Source organism: Egretta garzetta, unplaced genomic scaffold, assembly GCF_000687185.1.
Source record: "Egretta garzetta isolate BGI_Z169 unplaced genomic scaffold, ASM68718v1 scaffold51, whole genome shotgun sequence".
Lineage (NCBI taxonomy): Eukaryota > Metazoa > Chordata > Aves > Pelecaniformes > Ardeidae > Egretta > Egretta garzetta.
In genome coordinates, this window is record NW_009258549.1 from 4646821 (window position 1) to 4662494 (window position 15674).

General features: G+C 55.7%; 2 protein-coding genes across 2 annotated transcripts in view; both read right to left on the bottom strand.

Annotated features, from left to right (window-relative positions):
* The window catches only part of TNFRSF13C (TNF receptor superfamily member 13C), a 2897-nt gene extending 1943 nt beyond the window's left edge, over positions 1-954 (bottom strand). The window contains exons 1-2 of the mRNA XM_035903293.1: positions 815-954; positions 182-384 (exon numbers count right to left, since the gene is read on the bottom strand). Of these exons, the coding sequence (XP_035759186.1) occupies positions 182-384; positions 815-954 (343 nt within the window). The remainder of the gene's footprint in view (positions 1-181; positions 385-814) is intronic.
* A 13371-nt stretch (positions 955-14325) lies between these two features.
* CENPM (centromere protein M) overlaps positions 14326-15674 on the bottom strand; it is a gene marked incomplete at its 5' end in the record, with an annotated part of 6776 nt that continues 5427 nt past the window's right edge. Inside the window, one exon of the mRNA XM_035903200.1 lies at positions 14326-15340. Within this exon, the coding sequence (XP_035759093.1) occupies positions 15215-15340 (126 nt within the window). The remainder of the gene's footprint in view (positions 15341-15674) is intronic.

Genomic DNA, 15674 nt, shown 5'->3' on the forward strand with positions numbered 1-15674 from the left:
ACACCGTCACTCAGGGGGTGGCTCAGCTGCCCCAAAATGCCCCAGGGTGCCCGCGGAGCCCATGTTGAGGTGAAGGAGCCAGCCTCAACAGGGGCGTGCCTCAGGAGAGCCGGCGGCAAGTGATCCCATCGGCCCCGGGGTCCTCAGGGTGCTGTGACAGGGAGAACAAGAGGTCCCCTACCTTCGGCCTCCTCGTCCGCTGCCTTCCTCTTCCTCCTCCGCTTCCCCACCTTGCAGGCCAGGAAGCCCCAGAGGGCAGCCAGAGCCAGGATGACCCCCACCACTGCCGGGACCCCGAAGATCAGGAGGGTGCTGGGCAGGTCCACTGAGGGGAGGGTGGGCGCTGGGGCGGAGGTGGGCGCTGGGCGGGTGGGCTCTGTTGTGGGGCGAGACGCCGGCAGTGTCAGGGGGGGGGGCTTCACCGCTACCCACCCACCACCCACAACGAGCCGTCCCCCTGCCTGATGGGACCCTCGTCCCACCCACTGCTGTTCCTGGCTGGTGTGAGATGAGGGCATCCTGTTCTTCCCATGGTCACCTCTGGGGCAGGCTGTGACCCCCGTACCAGGCTGGACCATCCCTCTTCTCCCCGCACCACATTCCCCTCACTGGAACTGGCTGTCCTCTTCCTCCCTCCTCCTCCTCCTCCTTCAGGTGAAGGCAGCGCTCCATCCTTCATCACCACCCCCATTGCCATCCGCAGGAGAAGGTCCCCTCCACCTGCCCACACCCGGGGTGCCCCCAGACCCCTTGGCCCACCACCACCCAGCCCCAGCGAGCTCTGTCCCCGGCCACCCTCATCCCCTTACTTGTGTTGTCCTTGAACAAGTCGGAGCACTTGACGCAGGACCTGGTCAGGAGGTCGAAGCACTGGGAGGAGAGGCAGGAGGAGGCAGCGGCAGCTTTTCCTGACAAGGACATGGCGGAGTGGGAGTGAGAGCCCGGCTCCCGCATGGCGTGGTGGCGAAGGGGCCACCCGAGTGTGAAAACGCAGCGCCCTGGGGCCCCGTGTCGGAGGGAGATACAGTCTGTCAAGCTGCGTCGTCTCCCTTGGGGATCGCTGTGCTTGCCCCGGGGCGGATCTTCACCGGGGAGGAGGAGAGCGAGCGCCCAAGCCCTACCCCTGCCTGCCCGTGCAATGCACCCTCAAACTACCCTTCTCCTCCAAAATACGCTTCCGAAATCCCCGCAGCCCGTGGCATACCCCAGCCACGCAGCACCCCATGCCCAGCAGCACGGTGACCCAGCCCCACGGTGTCACCTCCTCAGCTCTTCCCCAGCCCACCCATACATTGCCCCCAGCCTAGGCATGGCCCCCAGCCCGCACCCTCCCTTTCTGGCCAGCAAAAAGTCCCTTGAGCATCCTCCAGTGCCTACAGGAGGCTTTCCTGTGCCCAGATCTTTACAAGACCCCATCCCAGGGCCATGGGTCCGGCCTGGATGGAAAATGCAGAAAAGGACTGGAGGAGAAAAGAGGGCAGGGGCACTGAGGTTTCCCATTTCCAAAACTCCCACTGCCCCCAGAACAGGGCCTGTCAATGATCGCCGCGCAGGCAGGCCAACTGGTGTACGTTCTCCATCCCTACTAGTGATGGTTCTCTCCATCACCTTGCTCTCTCCATCCTCTCCATCCCAGATCTAGACCCATGGCAAGGACCCTCCCAGCCCCTTGGCACTATGTCTCATTCTCCAGGATTCAGATCTGGCTCTGCTCAGTAACTTCCCAGGGCATGGGCATGGGCAAAGTGGGTGACCCCAAGTAAGTCTGGTCCCCATACCCTTGGAAAGGACTAAATAGATCCTTAATGGTCATAGGTATTCCTGATCAGGAGCAGGAGAAATGTCCTGCCACTGGTACCCACACGTGCAAGCCCGATGCTTGAGATCTGAAGCGGATAAGTGATGGATTTCAGTGCTGCAGGTGGCTCTTCTCCATCCTTACCAGACAAAAGTCATGTCCCCTTTTTCGTCATCCTGTAGGAAAGAAAGGGACCAGCTGCAGTTGCTGGCTTCCTCTCAGCTGAAGGAAGCAGCGCAGGAGACCTGTCCTGGCTGGGAGAGCCCTAATGGGGCTTCACTTCTGGAGTCCCATCCTTGCTGCAGCCACAGCCTCTGGGCTCTTGGTCTCTGCCACGTGTTGTCCTGGACTGAGGCTGGGAGGGGAGGAGGAGAAAAGCCAAAGGACGCTCTGGCTCGAGGTGGCAGAGTACCAGGCATCCCCACTGGGCAACCCAGCTCCTCTGAGACAGGCCAGAGGACTTGGTCCCTGCATGTGCCTGCCCCTCTCCAATGGCTTTGGGGCAAGCTGAGCCCATAGCCTCTGCACCCCACACCCTGAAGACCCGTGTGGGGCACGGGCACCAGCTCTCCACACTGGGTCGCAGCCCAAGCACGGGTCTCCAGCACGCCATGCCCCGCCAGGCAGGAGCCGCCCCCCAGCCACATCTCCCTCCTGCCAGCAGCATCCCCAGAGGGTGGCTTGCACCAGGGTGGTGCTGAAGCAGCCCCAGCACCGTCTCAGCCCTCCCAGCCGGGCACTGCGGGGCTCCGGGCGAGTGAAAGTCCCAACCAAAACCGGTCGCTGCCCGCCGGCTCCACGCCTGCTGCGATTTCACTTCCCTTTCCAGCCGGCGTGCCCAGCCGCCGGGGGCTGCGGGCTCCTGCGAGGAGCTGTGAGAGCCCGGCCACCATTCCCGCACCTGTGATTCAGTTATTCCCCCTCCTTCTTAGTCAAAGTAAAACTCCCCGAGTGAGCGGGGGCACGCCGAGCACTTCCCTCTCTCAGCACAGCACTGAGCTCTGAAGCCACGAGCGGCATGGCCAGCTTGGCACCCTCTGCCTCGATGCTTGCCCTGAACAGGCTGCACTTGCCCCTGCACGGGTACCTGCCGGGGGAGGACGTCTCTCTGTATCCCACCTCAACCGGCTCCTTGCCTCTTGTGCACCCCGGGCAAGGAGCGGGGCTGTGGTGCAAGCACAGGAGCAGGCTGGGTGTGCATCCAGCAGCAGGGTGCCCCGGGAGCATCTCCAGAGGGTCAGAAAGCCACAGCAGGGAGGGCTGAGAGGTCAGGAGAAAAGTTCAGGCTCACTCCAGGCCACATCCGAGCTCCACAGCAGAGAGCCCTGGGGAGGAGAGGGCACCCAGAGCGCTTGCTGTCCCTGGCAGGCAGCTCACAGAAGCATAAGGGTAAGGAATAGGGAGTAGAAAACATTTTGTCTTGGTGGGCTGGTGGGGCTGGAGCTGTGCACGGAGGCAGAGAGCCCCCACAAACCAGCCAGTGCTCTGTCAGTGCACCTGCCCCTGAAACAGATCCCTGCTCCAAAGGCTTTGCTGTTCCTCTTGCCCTGGGCTGTTCCCACCTGCTGGTCTCCTTTTCCCAAAGGGGGATGCTCGTCCATCATCCCCCTCTTGGCCTTCCCCCCCCGAAATCCCCATGCTGCGCTTCCCCTGCCTCGGTTGTCTCTCAGCGACCTCCAGCCCCTGTTCCCGTGGGTCCTGCTGCAGCACTGTCACCCTGCCCCTCTCCCTCCCCTCACCCTTCCCTCCTCGGCTTTAATGCAGGGGCCTGGCATCTCCTGTACCACGCTTACAGATTAACTCTGTGACCCCGCCGGTCAAATATACACACCACAGAAAGCCCAAAACGAGGTACCTGCATGTCGCTTTTGGCACCGAGGGTGAGGTTTGCTCCTGTTTTGGTACCTGGAGTGAAAACCCGAAGCTGCGAATGCGTGGCGGGGAGCCTGGGGACGGGAAACCATGATGGCCTCCTGCAAATAAAGTGCTCCCAGGTCCCATTGCGTGGAAGGATGTTGCAGCTTCATCACCGCGATTGATCTTACCCTATTCCCTCCCATTTTCCAAGCCCTCTTTATCCCCCTCTACAGCTCCTTCACGCACCCTTCCTGGCCCATCTGCTCCCTCCTGGGCCAAGAAAACAATGTTTGAATTCACACATGATAACGCTTACTCATGGAGAAAATCACCGCTGACTTCCCCAGCGACACTCGCACGTGTGCCTGCTCACCAGCATGGCCCAGGCTGCCCGGCCGGCTCCGGGCATCAGCCATCCCCCTCTTCATCTTTGCCTCCCTTGCCCTTCGTTAACGGCTGTTGATCATTTTTGGAGCAGCAAAAGTTAAAGCTTGGTGAGTAGTTTGAACTGTTTGCATCTAAGAGCTGAATACGCTTGATAATAGCACAAATGCATAATTAAAGAGCAGAAAAAATGACTCACTGGATAAGGAAATGCGCTTTTCTTATCTCCTCTGCAGAGCAACGAAAGCCCCAGGAGCCTGGGACTCCGGCTAACTAAGTGCTTTTATTAAACAAATAAAGCAGCAAAGATATCAAATGAGCTATTTAAAAGTTATGTCTTAATCCTGGAGTTGGAGAGCTCGATTTCCAGTGCCGTTTGCTCTAACCATGCACCGGGAGGGCCGGCTTCGGCCGAGGTCAGCTGTCAGGATCCCTGCGGAGAGCCCAGCAAGGGACAGGGCAGCGCCAGTGATCCCGGGCATGGGGAGGGACAGCAGCGTCCTGCGAGTGCTCGTGCACACATGAGCGACCAGACTCGTGTGAGCGGTTCCTCTGGTGTCAGGGGTGGGTGAATTGACTCACGCACGCGCTTGCAGAACCGCCTGTAGCAGAAAATATCCACCGAAAGTTCACCTTGTGCTCGTGCACACCGGAAACCCAAAAGCTTGTCGATCAGAGAAGCCGCGAGGTGTTTATCAAGCAGACCCAGTTACCTTGGGACAAACCTCTGACAGGATGCACCCAAAGCCCTGGGAACGCCTTGGCACAGCCCGACGTCTGCCCCGCATCCAGATGGTGCTGCTGGAAGGCTTTGGTTGGAGCCAATGCCCAAAGCACGTTCGGCACCTCACCCCCTGCCCCTTCCCAGAGCCTCTGCGCGAGCTGATGGGAAGCACCCCCTCCTGAAAGGTCCCACTATGGCTCTCAGGAGCCGGTTTCCCAGGACTCCGGCACAAACCTCCTCCTTGGGATCCACCAGGGCGCCACAGCACGGCTCAGCCCCACCTTTGCTCTGCCTTCTCAAAGCCAGCTGGGCTTAGGGACAAAATCTGGGAAGATTTTAGGAATAAAGTGGGAAAATAAAAGCTTCAAGAGATTCAACAACACCCTAAACCCAGACTACTCTGCTTCCTACCAAGGATTTTTGGGGCACTGCTCAGACACCTGCACAACGTGGGGTGGTGCCCCGGTGGCACTGGCTCTGCTGAACATCGCTTGTCTTCTCCCCATCTTGTTTAAAAGCCCCTGGAGCCGTGCTTGCCCATGAGGTTAAGCAAAAACGAGCAGGTGTCCTTGGCTCCCTCTGCAAGGGGACTTGGACCCTGCCAGGGATGATGCTGAGCACCCAAATTAGGTTTCTACAGTGGGCTGCCCTTTGAAGACCCCACCAGGGTTGCAGAGGGAGGGCTGTGGGTCAGCACTGCCTGGGCTCAAGCTCCCTCTGCCCATTCCCCTCCCTGCTCCAGAGACCCCAAGAGGGACACAGGAGCACTGAGGCCATGCGGGACCCCCTGCTCCCCAATCCTGCCTTGGGGGAGCTGTGCCCTTGACCTCCCCTGCCAGGAGCAGGCGCGGAGGGGGGGCAGCAAGGGGTGGTGCCAGCCAGTGCGCTGGCTGCTCTTGCTGCTCTGCAGAGTGCGGTGGGACTCTTGTAGCGAGGCTTGGGTCCCTGGATGCTGTCAGGGCTCTCACAAGCCCCCCCATACCATGAGCGAGACGTCGCTTGCTGAGCCCGGCTCTTCTGCCTGGACATCCCTGTGAGCAAATCCCCCTGCCCCCTCTGCCTGCAGCAGGGATGCTGCCCCCATCCCCACCCTAAGGTTGGGTGGGAGCTCACGCTGACCCCCTTGGGTGGGTGAGTGGAGGCAAAGTGCCCCCCCAGCTTCACCTGCAGCTGCTTAGGGAGCATTCACGTGCCCTGGCCGGGCTGGGCAGCACCTCCAGCACCAGAACAGAAACAAATGGCTGAAGGCGATGCACTGGCGTGCTACAAACCTTCAAGCAGGTGGGTTCAGCTGGTTCAGGCATGCGTACGCTGGGGCAGAAACCTCCCTGGCACGCCAGGCTGAGTGCAGAAACCTCCCTGGCACTTGCAGCAGGGAGCCCCACCGCTGTGCTCTTGGGGCACGGAGGTCTCCAGCAGACAACTCCAGAGCCAAAAATCTAAGCCCAGTGAAGGCAAGGGGCTGTCTCCCTTTGCACCCCCGCCCTTTGCAGCTTGCTCCAGCAGCGAGGGACAGGAAACTGCTTGGGTCAGCCTGGAAGTCAAAACTAAACTGAGCAGCCCCGATGGCACTTTGCATAGCGCTTAGTTATAGTGAACTGCTCGCAGGAGAGCTGCAGCCCCAGCTCACGCACAGGCATGGTTTGGTGAATACATCTGAACAAGAAGGCAACCTGAGAAAATAGGAAGGTGCCTGCAAGCAGTTCCAGCACAGAAGAAATTATGTTTGTCCTGATTGCACCCATTTGTTGCAATTTACTCTGCTGCCTGCCATCCAACCAGCCTTCCTCCCCACACACAAGTAACACCCCACTGCCCCCCACGACTGCAGCCCAGACCCATCATGGCTGCTCCGCAGTCACGCTCCTCAGCACTGGCCGTGGGAGCCATTCTAACGGAGAGGGCTAAAAACCAGCAGCCTGCCCGGCTAACTTAAAGCACAGCTCAAATGGGGAACAGAACGCAACAACCCCCCCCCCAAAATTCCTGTGGCCTGCCCTGTGGCCTCCCACCACCCCAGGCCCGGGCAGTGCCGGGGAGCTCCAACTTCTCCGTTCGTCACCGCCGGACGATGCCCTGCGAGCGGCCGAGCCGAGGGAGTACAGGGATTTTGACCATAGGCTGCCTGGCCGGGTCAGATGCCAAACTCAAGCTGGTTTCATCCCCAGAGCATTGAGAGGGAGCGCAGTGCTGCAGGAGGAATGAGTGGCACGTGTTCGGGCATGAGGGCAGCCACAATCTGGGATGAGAAGCAAGGAAGCACGTTTCCGCTGAGGGGAAGCGGGCCCCGCGGCCGTCCGGCTGCCTGCGGCAGCAAGCTCGTCACCGCCACGCTGTCGGCTGCAAGGCTCCGGCTGACAGCCTCCCCTCTCCTCCTTCTCCAGCCGAAGCACCTCCACACCGACAGCTTTTTGTTAGTCTGCGGCGGCATCACTGCGCTTGCCAGTACCTCCGTACCCTTCTTCGGCTTCTCACGGACCTTTAGCTGCCAGCCTGGTGTAAAAAAGGCCGGCTTAAATGCAGAATAATGTTACAAATTTCAATGGCTGCGTTAAGGATGTCATGCAGGAGAGAGCTGACGGGAGGATTTGGCCCGTGCCCCTGCTCTCCTGGCTGGCATCTGAGCGCGATGCCTCAGCCGTCCTGCCGAAGCCTGGAGAAGCAACAGGGGGGTGATGCGTTGGGTGGGGAAGGAAAGGAAGGGGGGGGAGATGGCTGCTGGGGATGCAGAGCTGGGGAGGTGGAAAGAGCCTGCCAGCAGTCCCGTGCCGTGCTCTACCCCCCAGCCTCCACGGGACATGTGGGCAAAGTCCATTGATTCCCTTTCAAAGGCAGGGTCCTCCCCACAGCTTCCCCTGTAACAGCCCCGCTCTGAGCCTTCGGGGCCTGAGAGGCTCTGTCTGGAAGAAGGATGAGTTGCACCAGCACAGGCTGCCACAGGAAGGGAGACGCTGGGGGGAGCGAGTGGTACTGCTGAGGCAGGCAGACACAATTTCCCCTCCAAAAATCCCTTTCCCCATTTTCTGTCTCAGTGAGAGCACCCACAGGGGAGGTCCTGCCCTCTGCCACAGTCCACCGGGGAGGCTGCATCTCCTGGCTGACACAGCTCCCTGGCTCACACTTGCCTTCCCCCTCCACGCTGCACCCACAGCACCGCAGAGGGCTGGGCCACCAGAGGATCCAGGCAGGTTTCTGAGGGACCACGCGGCAACGTAGCATCTCCCATCACCCACCCTAAAAATACACATTAGAGGCTGAGGGCAGATACAGCTTTATACCCCCTAATAATCTTGTCTCTAAGCTAGAGAACTAGGACTGTAAATGCCTGGTGATAATCACAGACACCATGCCTGCAAGCTCTCCCCCGGACCATTCATTTGGCTTGATGATGCTTTAAAGAGACATCTAATGAGGATAATCTGATTCAAATCCCCTCTGCTTTTGGGCAGCAGAGCAATTCAGTCCCCCTCAAACTCCTTCTTCCTCCGTGACTGTCTTTATTTCCCCTTCTCATATGAATCACTCTGGGGTTTCCTTTGCTTTTTGCATTACTGGTTTGATTCTCTGATATGACCACTGCAATCAAGATTCGCTCCCTTTAGAACCTAATTAGCATGAAATCAGACTTGCTCTTCACTCATAGTCTCATGGCAATAGGAGGCTGGCCTATGCTTCAGCTCTCACTTCGGGTGCAGCCTGCTTAAAAAATTCCCTCTTTACCTGATTCAATCAGAACCACTTATGGGAGATCCACACACATTTCAAGCTCTGCAAGAGAGTCAAGCTTTGGGAAGGGGGGAAGGTCTCAATCACACTCAGCTTTCAGCGCAGAGCAGATGGCGAACACACCGACTATATAATTTATAGGACACCATCACTATGTATTAGTCCCATGCAGTGGCTGAGCTCAACTGAACCACGGCTCATGCACAGGCAGAGGGGACTCGTGCAGGTGATGCTCCACGTGCAACCTGCACAAGAGGGAAGAGCCAGGTTCTGGAGGAAGCACACGCTTCACATTTCATCTCCTTCACAACTCAGAACAGGGGATGCGGTGCAGCAGCCCTGGCCCTGGAGGGGTTTTCTCTTTCCCGCAGGCCGGGCAAACACTTCCCAGCTCGCAAACTTGTGTTCAAACTAGGTCAGTATTATGCAACATCTGCGCGCCAGCAACTCCCCTTCCCTTCCCCGGGAGCAGCTCACAGGCAGCAGCACGATGGATGCCAGGGCAGCCCAAGGCCAGGTGTTGGGGTTTTGTTTGCAATTCTTCAGGGCCACCATGCTGTGCCAGCAGGGCCTGGCACACAGCTCGATGTGGGTCACGAAGCCCAAGGGGAACATGCACCACCACGCCAGCTCTATTTCCATGGTGCCTAAGCCTCCCTGCTCCTGCCTTTCACCCGGACACCCACACCTGCTGAGCAGGGATGCCAGGAAGGCGTGAAGGACCTATAGGTGGGAGCATGAGGGAGAATTGCTCAGGATGGCCAAGTCGAGTTATAATGAAGGGGCAACAGGATGGAAAAGATCAAAAGGGAACGCCAGGGAGTAAAAACACTCCCTGCAAAGTGAGGTGAAGGCAGCTCCAGCCCCACCTCTAAGGTAGCAGAGCTTTCAGCCCTTCTCTGCCTGGCTTAAAAGGAGCCTGGGCAGAGCCCTGGAGAGAAGTGTGCAAGACCGAGGCTACAGGTGCCCAGCGTGCTGGCACAGAGCGACCCTGCACTATCCCAGGGCTTCCCCAGCTCCAGTGCCTTTGATCCCTCTGCCTCTCAGCATAACAGCACGAGGCACTGAGTCACCCCTCAGTCCCACGGGGGAATGAGGATTAATTGGTTGATGCTGGCACATTGCTTTGAAGCGAGGTGCTCCGCTGCAGCATGAGCCACAGGTTGTTACGTAGCAAGCTGAGTCAAACGCAGCCCTGGCTTCACATCTGTCATCTCTGGAAGAGCAAGGAAAGGAAACATAGTGGGGGGCAGGGGGAATGAATGTTGACGCTGGGGCGACGCCAACGCTGCCATCAAACCTAGGAGACCGGCCAGCGCAGAGGTTCAGGAGAGCTTTGAGCTGACCAGAGCAGACAGCGATAGTGCCGCAAGGACTGCCGACCCTCAGCACGTACCCAAGGTGTTTTGCCAACGTGAGCACTGTGATGAGATAGGCAGCGGGGCAGGAGCCAGGCAGGCCCAGCCGCAGCACGGCACGGTCACCCCATCACCGCAGGGTGGGCACACAGGAGGACCAGAGAGCTTCCACAGGAAGACAGGAAAGGAAAGTACTCCATGCTGCCAGAAAATGGGGGAAGCCTCCTTCGCGTGTTTAATGCTAACTGGGCTTTTTAGGTCTTCCCAAATGCTTGCCAGCGTGCCTCTGCCTCGTTCCTGCATGGGGACCGCTCTCGAGGACGGGTGCTTCAGCTGGCCCTGGCACAGGTTCTTGTAGCACGGAGAGGGTGGCAGGATGCGAAGGACAGAGCAGCCTCTGTGCACCGGGGCCAGGTTTCCCAAGGGGAGGTGGCTTCTCTCTTTGTTTTTGTCCTCGCCCCACCTCGGTGCTCCTTCCCGTGACGCGCAGAGCCCACGGGGCTCTCGGGCCCAGCCCGCAGCTGCACCTGGGCCGGCGGCGAGGAGGCAGCCTGTGCGTATGTAAAACATGGGCTCTCTTTCACACACCACTGACTTCCCTCCGCAAAGGAGGCAGCGGGGTGGGGGGACGGGCACGGCCTCTTTCCTGGCTCCTCGCAAAACGCCCCGCCACGCGGTGAGCTCGAGGGATGTCAGCATTGCGGCACGTGTCAGCTCCCACAGAAGGAGCCCATGGCAAGGGAAATGTGGCCCAGCACGGGCCAGGAGCCCGCGCTACTCAGCTGCCAAGGAGCCTGAGCAAGTCACATCGCTCCCGAGTCCCTTGCGCACAACCTCTCTCGCGCACCGGTTCTTCACAGCCAAGACGGCCCCTCCTGCACAGAGCCGACCCGAGGGGATGCCGTCCTGCCTAGCATCGCCGCGCCGCATTAATATTTATCAGGGAGGAAGAGATCCAGAGACTTTGATTTCTCCCACTGGCCAATTCAAGGATAATTGAACTGTGCAGGGAATTTCAGCATTTCAGAGGGTGGTTTTGTTCCAGTTTACAACAAAACCCAACCATGCCACAACAGCTTATGAGGAGGCAGCAGAGTCAGGCAGGTAAGCAGCGCAAAACACAGCCAACCTCGGGAGGCGGCAGCAGGCAGGTCCCACCAAACCCTACTCCCCCAGAACTTAGGTTAAAAAAAAAAAAAAAAAAAAAAATCAAATTCTGCTAATTAGGAAAAAATGGTTTCTTCCCAATGTTTCCACCCCATTCCAGATTTGTGAACCCCAAAGCACTGTCAGTTCGCCCTCATCACACCCCTCCAAACCAGGACAGCTCCTGCAGTAGAGGCAGAGCAAGTGAGGCACAGTAAATTTTAACGCACGTGCCTGGGGTCATGCAAGAAATCAGCCAGAGGCGAAACGAGCCCAGCATTTCTGGCTCCCAGCTCTGGGCTGTGCCAGCTATTGCTTTCTCTTGCATATAAATCACTTTTCCCCACCAGTGAAGGACAGCTGGTCACTGAATGGAAAGTGGCAGTTGTTCAGCAGCCCACAGCAACACTGCACACCAGCGTAGGGTGGGAAGTGGAGAACACTCAGCGTGCAGAGGAGACTGCCAGGGGATCTGGGCCAGCTGAATGGAGATGGAGCTGCTGGAATCTCGCCAGAGCAAAGCCCAGTGCTCCTGAAAAATCAAGACAAGTTAAAAACCCCACAGGAGAAAGCATTTCCTTTGCTTTTGCCAGCAAAGCAGGTACCTTTGCCACAGCTCCACAGGTCAGCTCCAGGCAGCAGAGCAGGAGTCCCTTCTTGTCCACTGCTGCTGTGGAACAGTGGTCATGCAGCATGACCACAGCTGCTGACCTAACCCAGCCAGCCCCATCGGACTACAGGTCTTGGCAAGCAGCCACATCCAGTTTTAAGCAGTGCCCAAAGTAAATATTAGAGGTGGCCTTGACTCTAAACCTCTATCACCAGTTTCAAGGTTTGGAGGGACAAATAAATCCCCAGGGCTGGGTTTATCTCTGGTCTTTGTTCCAGGACAGAGAGATCTTTTACTACAGGTGCCATATCAGCACACAGACTTTCTCTCCCGTTAGTATGGACCGAGCACATCATGTCCGAGCACATCATGTTTTATCATGCTTAAAAGTTGGTCTGGTTTAACTGCTGGTGTGGCAAAGCCAGCAAAAAAACCCCTTCCCTTGGAAAACCCGGGATAGCAGAGAGCTATAATCCCAACAGGTAATGCCAACCAAGCTGAGTTGTGCCAAAATCTCTCACAGACCACCTCCGTGAGCAGCTCGGCTCGCAGGCTGAGGATACAAAAACTTGACTTCAGGTGACTGGACTGAAGGCAAAATCCTGTGGGTCGGCCTGCCGTAGCAAAAGAGACCCTATTACAGCCTCATTCAGTTCCACCCAAAAGAAAAGCACTGCATGAGCGAAGCTTACACTGGTGTAACTGGTGCAAGGTCTTCTACGTTAATTAAACCCCTTTGACACTAATCTTGCTGACATAGCTGACAAACTAAAACACGTCTGCAAACTGAGACAGTCAAACCAGCAACGCTCACGGGTACTTTTTGCCACAGAGAGGGGGGGATTTCTCTTGATAAATCTCCACGGGGATGAGGAACCAAGGCAACATAAAGCGGAAGAGAAAGGAAGTAACTCCAAAATATTTGTTAGCTTAGATTTCAGCCAGATTGGCAAGCTCTTCCGTGATGTTTAAACACAACGGAACCTGAGTCACTAGCCTTAATTCAGCCTCAGGCCTCCCCTGCCTCTGATCCCGATCCAAGCACCAGTTTCACAAGACTTTTACCAAACGTTAGCCCTGGCTACTCCATCTGGATGAAAGATACCCTCGGCTGCCTTGTCTTCTCTGGTAGGGGCAGTGTTACGGCCCACCTAAACTAACAGCTGACAGTTCCTAGAGGTATTTACATAGTTGAAGCTGTAGCTTTAGATGTGTCCCAACCACTTTCAGTTGTAAAACATGATGGACCTGAGACACAGTGTCATATTCTTAGATACGCTCTGCTTCCCCTGCCAGTTCTAGTAAAGACTTTTTCCTAAGAGTAAGAAAAATATTTGCCCCAAGGTGAAGCGAGATGCTGCTCTTAAGGAACTAGATTTTATTTTGTACCAGCTGGGATTCGGCCACCTGTAGGAAGTACAAACAGCATCTTTATTCTTTGAAAGTAGTAGAAGGAAAGAAATACCACATTTGAAACATAGCAGTGGAAAAAAAAAAAAAAGCCCTATGCTTGAAGGCACAGGGATGGACAGCAGCACGTGTGGGTCGCTACAAAGCATTCTGGGTGAACCAAAGAAAGTTTCGTTTTCACCAGTTAAGAAAGCACAGCGAAATTACTCTTGAGGCCAAAGGGATTTTACCCGAGTCCAATAGTTATTCGAGGCAACCGGAGAGCGACCAAGGAGACGGAAGTCTCCTTACCTTACAGCAGTTGCAGAGGACACGAAAGAATGGCTCATTTCATGCCGCAGCCCTTCCTTCCCTCCCCCAGACTGCACCTGCACATCAAGAGCAAATCGAAACCAGTCTATTCTAAACCATGGTCTCATTTATTTTGAGGGACCCAAAGCGAGAGCGAGGCTGAGACAGCATAACCAACAGAGAAACTTGTTTCTCAGGATGATTGCCCCTCTCCGGTGGCAAAGCCCTGGCTAGTGCCGCCAGGACCACAAAGCTAGCTGAAAGTAGGGCATGCCCATCAAGCTCCCAATCCTTCTTACACAGCCGTGAGTTTGCACGTCTTTCTCCTTTGGGTTTTAGCCAGAGTCCAGCCCTTTTGGGCACCATAACACAGCTGAATGGTTTAGCTCCTTTTGTTCCAGCTGACAACCAACCTAGCCCTCCCCCGCCAGCAACAATACAAGCGGAGCTAGGATTTGTGTGTCCTCTGAGCAAGGATACAGGCTTTGTGCCTTGCTGAGCTGTCTTTGCAAGGACTGCCAACCCTCACAGCCGATTAAGCCTGTGGTGCTGCTTTCTGCTTTCTACTGCTCACAGACAGATGTCGGAAACAAGCTAAGCGAAACAGCACACACAGCTAGAGCTCTGCACCTACAAACATTAAAGCAGACCATTAGGGATTAAAAAAAACAGAACCGGAGGGAGCTTAACACATTCTCTCTAGGCTTTGTTTTTACCTGGCATGCAATTCTGGGTAAGAAACACCTCACACTTCAAGAAACACTGTCTTCTGGAAGGTGGCTCCATTCGGTATGCAGGAAGGATTGTATTTGGAAAGCTTTTGCCACCACCACGTGGCTGAAACCGTGACTGCAGCCCACCAGCTAACTGGAAGTTCAAACTGCCAGCAAGGACCAGCCTCGCTGCCAGGGCAAACCAGGGCAAGCATTCGTAGGTTTTAGAGCCCATGCCACATACCTAAACAAAAAGCATACAACCAATTATTAAATATTATACATTTTATTAACTTAGAACTCCAAAACATACCACTGACTTGCAGTAAGAATAAGGCATGAATTACCGCTGACAAGAACCTGTTAGTTATGGGATTACACACAGCATACGCCCAGCGCGCAAGTGACAATGTGTGTTTTCTGTAGGTTGCTGTAGTCCAGCCTCCGGTCAGCCCCGGTGGCTGGGTTGCTAGAGTTATCCTGGGCTTGGTAGACTGGGGTTGATTGTTATCCTGGGCTTGCTAGATGGAGCCTTTTTCTGTAAAGATCTAAAAGAAAGCTAAAGTGCTAGATTATCTTCTTTAGTCCCTTCCTCCCCAATTAGATATCAGGCATGGGAATACTGAGCCTTTCACTGGGCAGACGCTCACACAGCTGGATCATTTACTGCCACTTGCAGCCTATCTAGAAGCCACAGGACAGCCTGCCTTCCCCATTCTTCTCTTCATGGGGAGACAAAACATGGCAGCGAGGTTTCACGTTAGCCCCAAGGTGCTGCATTTCAACTGAAAGGAAGCAGGAGCCTGCTGCCTCTTCTCTAGTACTTTGGAGACACCGAAACGAAGACGCTCAACCGTGACACATGGCATTTGGGATAGTGGCCTGTTCTGATATTCTCTCAGTAAAACTCATAGCTCCTGGCCATTGGCAAAGTGGGTGAAACTCAGACTTGATCATGAAATGGGATGCAGATGTAATAATGCATAGGAACCCCCAATTCAGTCTGCCCTCCCCCCAGCACCTATATGTTCACTCCACTGAACAGGAGTCAAACTTTTCTTGAGTGATTACCAACTAGTAACAGCTCTGTACAAGTGGTCATGACAAGTCAGGCAAAAAAGCTTCCCAATGTGATTCCAGCTTGAATGCCTGGAGTGAACAAACTGACGAATGTGGCTGAATTCTCACAATGAGAAGCTATTCATCAGCAGAGCGCCTCATCAGCAAGCTAAAGGACAAGGCAGAAACTCCTGGTACGTGACCAGCACAGATCTGTAACATCCGGAGAAGTCGCTGAGCAGTGGCAACTCGTATCCCTTCCAACTAGAAATGAAATGGAGAAATTATTTAATACTATTTAGTATTAGTTAATCAACAGAAAAGTAGTGCTAACCCATCATAAAAGAAAGAACCAGAGCAGGCATTAAGTATGGTTCAGAGTGGCTAGCTACAGAAAACCCCAAACAGGCCCATTTACTCCCCTAATGTTAAGGCAGGTACAGTGCTGTCAGCTGAAAACACCTAAGGCCTCGCCAAAGGCACAGATATTGCCTGCTGGTTGGGAAGCAGTTTCTGAGGGTGGAACGATGAATACATGGAAAAGTGAAGTGTGCTACTGCTGAACGCCAAACTCTCCCTCCAGCTTTTCAGACAAAGC